At 37.9% G+C, this 6,783-nt stretch overlaps 1 protein-coding gene across 1 annotated transcript in view; it reads left to right on the top strand.

Annotated features, from left to right (window-relative positions):
- Nucleotides 1-494: 494 nt before the first annotated feature.
- The window catches only part of LOC109341583, a 6,889-nt gene continuing 600 nt past the window's right edge, over nucleotides 495-6,783 (top strand). The window contains exons 1-4 of the mRNA XM_019579516.1: nucleotides 495-699; nucleotides 844-905; nucleotides 1,288-2,265; nucleotides 2,325-3,686. Of these exons, the coding sequence (XP_019435061.1) occupies nucleotides 495-699; nucleotides 844-905; nucleotides 1,288-2,265; nucleotides 2,325-3,686 (2,607 nt within the window). The remainder of the gene's footprint in view (nucleotides 700-843; nucleotides 906-1,287; nucleotides 2,266-2,324; nucleotides 3,687-6,783) is intronic.

The raw sequence follows: 6,783 nt of genomic DNA on the forward strand, positions 1-6,783 counted from the left end.
GATCATGGTGTAATTTCTTGAGAATCTCAGGATGAAGGAAGTGCTTCATCAAATGAAGATCATCATAAGGCTTTCAATTTATCAGTTTTTGATAAAGGGGGATCATCGAAAAAAGGAAGAGTTGAGGAATTGGGGTGCTCGAATGTGGTGCCATCTCCAAATCGAAGGCATGGAGAAGAGAAAAAGTTGCATGTTAGGAGGAAGAATCGCTTATCAATCAAGGAGTCTAGCGTTTTCCTAAACAATAAAAATGGGGACCAATGCCTGGATCCTGAGATTAGTAATTGAATCTCGGACTCCAACATTAATAGTGCAAATCGTCGTCTTCTAAAACGTGGGGAGGAACATGCGGAAAAAATATGGGATATTGGCAAAAAGATTGGGGTGTCCTTTTCGGGGGAGGACTCTGAAATGGTGCGAAGGATTCAAGGTTTGGAGGAAAGGGATAGGAATGGTGGTTCAAACACCATTGTTGGGGATGTGGGAGTGCTTACATGAATTGTGCATCCTTTAATGTGAGAGGGCTTAGGGAGTCAGTTAAAGAGAAAAGGCTGATGAGGTTGATTGCGACGAATAAGGTGGATTTTGTCTGTCTACAAGAAACTAAGTTGGAAACATGTGATGATTCTTGTTGTTATAACATTTCGGGTAGTAAGGACCGTGATTGGAAGTTCAATCCTTCAATTGGCAGATCAAGAGGTATCTTGAGTATCTGGAACAATTTGAAATTTTCCAAAATTCAGACTGTTTGGGGGAATAGGTTTTCTTGCTGTCCATGGCATTTGGCTTCCAGGTCAATTCCCTTGCTGTATGGTTAACATTTACTCTTCTTGTCTTCTTCAGGAGAAGAAGCAATTGTGGGAGGAGCTTCATTTGTTAAAAATGCAGTTCGGTTTAGAGATGTGGTATTTTTTAGGCGACTTTAATGCAATAAGAATGGAGTCGGAAAGAAGAGGAGGCAATGGTGTTATAAACAAAAGAGAGATTTTCCTTTCTGATGAGTGGATTCGTAACATGGAACTTATTGACTTACCACTAACTAGCAGAAACTTCACATGGTTCCAACCTGGGAATTGTTCAATGAGAAGACTGGATAGGTTCTTAATTTCTCCGGAGTGGATTGCTAAATGGCCTGAGTGTTCTCAATGGGTGCTGAATAGAGATATATTGGACCATTGTCCTCTAATCCTCAAGCATTGTCATCCGAAAAGACGTCCAACTCCCTTCAGATTTAATAACTGTTGGATTAGTCATGACGGGTGCCCTAAACTGGTGGCTGAAGTCTAGGAGGGTACAAAGCTTAGGGGTTGGAAAGCTTTTGTTGTTAAAGAAAAGCTTAAAGCCCTTAAATTGAAGATTAAAGTCTGGAACAGGGAGGTTTTTGGGAGCTTAGATAAAAAACTTGATGACTCGGTTTTGGAGTTTGGTAAGCTTGACTTACTTGGCGAGAGGATTCAATTGAGCTCTAATCAGATCAATAATAGGAACCCTTTGTTAGCTGACTGGTGGAATTCAGCAAACATGAAGGAAAATCTTCTCTTTCAGAAGTCAAGAAGTCGCTGGATTCAGGAAGGGGACGCGAATTCAAGCTATTTTCATGCCTGCATAAATGGCAGAAGAAGAAGGAATCAAATTCTTGGAATTTCGATTGCGGGTGAGTGGCTTGATGAGGAGAACGACTTTGCTCTTAGGATCACAAAACATTTTCAGGATCAATTTTCTTGTGATGACCAGTGTCTTCCTACTCTTGATGGTATTGAATTCAAGTGCTTATCGGATGCTGAGGCTACAATCTTGAAGTCTGATTTTACGGATGAGGAAATAAAGGGTGCAGTGTGGAGTTGTGCAGCCGACAAAAGCCCAGGCCCAGATGGATTCAACTTTGGTTTCTTCAGACATTTCTGGGAGACAATTAAGCAGGATATTACTATATTTGTGAAGGAATTCCAGGTAAGGGGTAAGCTACCAAAGGGGCTTAATGCATCCTTTATAGCTCTAATTCCGAAAATCCATAGTCCTAATCGGATTCAGGATTATCGCCCAATTTCGTTAGTAGGGTCCCTCTATAAAATTCTCTCAAAAGTCTTGGCTGGAAAACTTAAAAAGGTGCTGCCATCTCTTATCTCTTCTACTCAGTCGGCTTTCTTGAATGACAGAAACATCTTAGATGGCCCTGTTGTTTTAAATGAAGCGATTCACTCGACGGAGAAACTTAAAAGTGGTTGTATTATCTTCAAAGTTGATTTTGAAAAAGCATACGATTCGGTTAGATGGGAATTTCTTGATTACATGCTAAGAAGAATGGATTTTTCGGTTGGTTGGAGAAAATGGATTCATACTTGCTTATCTTCGACGTCGATGTCGGTTTTAATCAATGGGAGCCATGTCCTCAATTTTCTGTGTCTCGAGGGATTAGTCAAGGAGATCCCATGGCTCCATTCTTATTTCTTATCGTGGCAGAAGGGCTCTCAGGCTTGGTTAAAAGTGCTATCAATAAAGACTTGTTTTCTGGTTTCAAAGTGGGTGATGATCAGATTGAAGTCTCCAGTTTGCAATTTGCGGACGACACTGTTATTTTGTACAAGCCTTTACCCATAAATTTCTGGACTATAAAAGCAATTTTGAATTGTTTTGAACTTGTTTCAGGCTTGAAGGTCAATTTTCAGAAATCTTCTATGATGGGCTTTTCAGTCTCAAGCAGTATCCTTGAGGCAGCAGCGGCTTTTATTCACTGCAAAGTTGGAAGCTCACCATTCAATTATTTAGGGATCCTAGTGGGAGCTAACCCGAGAAGAATTGCGACGTGGAAAGGTGTGATTGATTCGGTGGGGAAGCGTCTTGCAGGGTGGAAGTGCAGGCACATTTCGTTTGGTGGGAGGTTGGTGCTCATAAATTCAATTCTTTCGAGTATTCCAATTTATATGTTATCTTTGTATAAGGCTCCAAAAGCGGTGATCCAAAAAATTGAAAGCATGCAGAAAACGTTTTTGTGGGGAAATAAAAGAGGTGGGAAAAGTATTGCTTGGGTTTCATGGGTCAATGTTTGTAAACCTAAAAACTTGGGGGGATTGGGAGATAAAAATTTTTCTTTATTCAATGACTCTTTGCTGGTTAAGTGGACTTGGAGGAGATTGAATGATAATGGATCGTTATGGGGTTCAATTCTGAATTCCAAGTATGGTTCAGATACTAGGCAGTGTGCTCCAAACTTAGCCTCAGTTTGGTGGAAGGATGTTTGGAGAGTAACAAACCGTGATGGGAATGCAGGAAGCTTGTTTTGGGATCTCACATTGAAGGTTATTGGGAATGGTAGATCAACTTTGGTTTGGGAAGATGTTTGGTGTGAGAAACACCCTTTGATGCAGGTTTTTCCTAGGCTGTACGGATTAACGTCAAACAAAAAGATCCTGGTAGCAGAAGCTGGGATGTGGAATAATGGTAGTTGGGTGTGGGAGTTATCTTGGAGAAGAACAACTTTTGAGAGGAAGGACCTTTTAATTGTTGATTTGTACAATCACATTCAGAACCTTTGCTGCAATCCAACTGTGAAGGATAATTGGAAGTGGAGTTTGGAATCCTCAGGGTTATTCACGGTGAAATCTTTCTACTCTCAGCAGATTGGTTCGGTTTCTGTGCATGATGGAGTTCTTTTGAAGAATTGCTTGTTATCCTCTGCCCCATCAAAGGTTTGTTGTTTTATCTGGAAATTATTTAGGGGTAGAGTTGCAACAAAGGAGGCTTTGGTTGAGCGGAACGTTTGTTTAGGCCATCAAAACTTAAATTGTGTGTTTTGTTTACATCACTGTGAATCATTGGAGCATTTATTCTTTAGCTGTAATTTTGCTTTGGATGTTTGGAAACTTTTTTATCATTGGCTCTCACTGCCAATGAACTTTAGTGTCAACAGTGTTGATTCCTTTCAACACCATGATCTGCAATGCAACGGGGTGAAATGCAGAGATCCGTGGAGAATGCTCTGGTTTTCTGCTATTTGGTCAATCTGGCTTATGCGCAATGAAGCAATCTTTGAAGGGAAGAGGCCCAATATTAATAGGATTATAGAGTTGATCAAATTAAGATCTTGGTTTTGGTTCTCGGCAAAGTTTAGCAAACCAGGCAACTCTTTTATTCTCTGGTGTAGCGATCCTAAGCCTTGTATTAAGAGGGCTTGTATTCCTATTAATTAGTGACCTCTTTTTGTTGTATTGGGTTAGCACTCCTTATGCTTTTTAATACAATCTTTGCTTACCAAAAAAAAAATCTTAATTAGAGATCTAAAATTTGACTCAAGGTTTGTACTGGTAAGACCTCGTTGTCAACGTATAAATCACCATATTTGTTGATATTCTCCTTGAAAGAGACACAAGAAATGCACACATCAACTTGTCTTTGAAATCTGATTGTCTGGAAGCATCGCATGTTGTACGAGATCTTTAATGGTACAAGTGTTCTCCTACAAGCTGGAACCAAATCAGAAGCAGTGGAAGCACAATGACGAGGCATTACCAAAAGCATGTTGGGGAATCTAGCCACGACTCTATTGCTCTTATAAAAAAACAGATAAGCTAAAGCTGAAGAAATATCTCTAATGGATAGTAGATAATTCAAAAGTTATAAATAGTAAAGCTTTTCAAATAATTGGGGTGGTACTGGGTTAGTTTAGGAGTTAGATTTTAGAGGGGAAGAAAGAGAAAAGGAACGCTTGAAAGTCATCTCAGAAGTGTATTTAATGGCTCTCAAGCTTTCAATTTCACTTTTTCCCCTTCAAAATTCAACTCCCAAACTAACCCTAAATCAACTAAAGGGTTTCCTATTTCCAAACCAAGCCATGACTAATTATTAGACCAACCCACAGTCATTCTTCTTTAGAGAAATGTTCCAATGAAGAATGAATCTCTTCTTTTGATGTCCGAATCATGAAAATCCACTTCAAGGAAGAACAAAATGGGAGCATACATGTAGAGTATATATCTAACAAAATGGGAGCATGCTCAAAAATCACAAATTCATTATGAGTACATGTGCCTTAAACAAGGAATATCTAGAGATGTTAATTTCTTTGTATACACTCATATGTCTAACTAGAGATTTCAATTAACCTAAAAAATAGTTTAAATTAGTTTGATTTATCATTCAACCCTTTTCTTGTTTTAACATTTTCTATTTCAAAATCAACACAAGTTTTTAAAGCATACAAACTTTCCAATACATATGCCTTTATACACTATGACCACCATAGGTTTTGTTAAATGTTGTTGAATGACTATACTGTTAAATGCGAATTCTGATATAATGTTGCTCCATATTAAATATAAGTAAGTAAAAACAAATAAGGAGTATATATGCAACTCTTTCTGTTATAAAAAACTCACTCTTTCCCATAACACTATTGCACAATAAATCCTTCATCACTATGCCAAAATTGTCCTTTAATAGCATTTCATAGCGCTTCCAAGCACTATATGCTCGAGTGCCATTCAAAGTACCAAAATGCTTCTTAGAAAGCACTATCATATAGGTATCTTGATAACACTTCCTTCATAAGGCTCTATGTTAATTTCCTTAATCTTTATGATAATGTTCCTCTTAATAAGCTCCATATTTAGTCACATAGCAATGGATCTTTTATACTATCGCTTCAAGACTCACGAGTTATACATAAATTTTCATAAGGAGACATCCTTCAATTTCACATAATCAAACACTTACATCAATAAACCCCATATACTTTCCAAAATTAGTTACCTCATGTAGTTTCTTCACAATTATAACTTAGTACAAAATCAGGTCAAATAAACTTAGGTGGTTTACTTACGTCAAAACCATTATTCACTAGACAGAGACTAACTAAATGTTATAGGCTGAAATCATCTCCATTACTAGAATATGAAATAAATGAAAGTAATTAAATTTAATTACTTTGGAGTGCCAATTTTTTTGACAAAATATGGAGCTCCAATTTTCACTGAAATCTTGAAGCACTTGGACTAGATATGAGACTTCGGGAATTTAGTGGCACGTCTAGTATATGTCATTAGTAGACTTTGGGTGTTCATTAGAATGCCAAAACCAAAAAAGCTTGAGAGATAGAAAAACACATAGATTCTCACGAGATTTACATTTATCAATAACTCCTCATAATGAGAGAGTGTTAGAGAGAGAGGGAGTGAGGTAGGGCGTGTTTTCAGGGGAGGGGGAGGAGTGAAGGGAGATCAACAAAATAATGGAGTGAGGGGAGGTCACCAAAAATTCAATTCCTCACGAATTGAAAACAGCGGTGATAGGATTCGTTACAATCCTAAAGGTTTCTTCAAGTCTCTTCAATCAAATTGTACAACTTTTTTCTTCACCAATATTCGAGAGAGTCATGGAAATTCAGAGATGTGGGTTGTGTTTTCAAAATAGGGGAGTGTGGGATATGTATTATCCCCAAAAAAAGAGACAAGAAGGGTAATCGTTTTAGTTTTGTAAGATTCAAACAGTTAGATGAGGATGACAAGCTCCTAAAGGCACTCGAGCAAGTATGGATTGGGAATTACAAAATCAAACTCAACACTCCTAGGTTTAAAAGAAAGGAAGATTGGAACTATAAGGAAGGAATGTCATCAAGAATGATCCCACAATCCACTGGGATTCATTCTAAAGTTATTGTCAAGGATGAGAATCAGTTATCTTGGAAATAAGTTCTTCTCAAACAAAATCATACTCCAAATTCAATGAATGCATCAAAGAATAAAATACTCCAGTACACAGCCCCAAATGATCTAATGGCTTCTCTAAATA

The sequence above is a fragment of the Lupinus angustifolius genome, unplaced genomic scaffold, assembly GCF_001865875.1.
Source record: "Lupinus angustifolius cultivar Tanjil unplaced genomic scaffold, LupAngTanjil_v1.0 Scaffold_509, whole genome shotgun sequence".
NCBI classification, from domain to species: domain Eukaryota; kingdom Viridiplantae; phylum Streptophyta; class Magnoliopsida; order Fabales; family Fabaceae; genus Lupinus; species Lupinus angustifolius.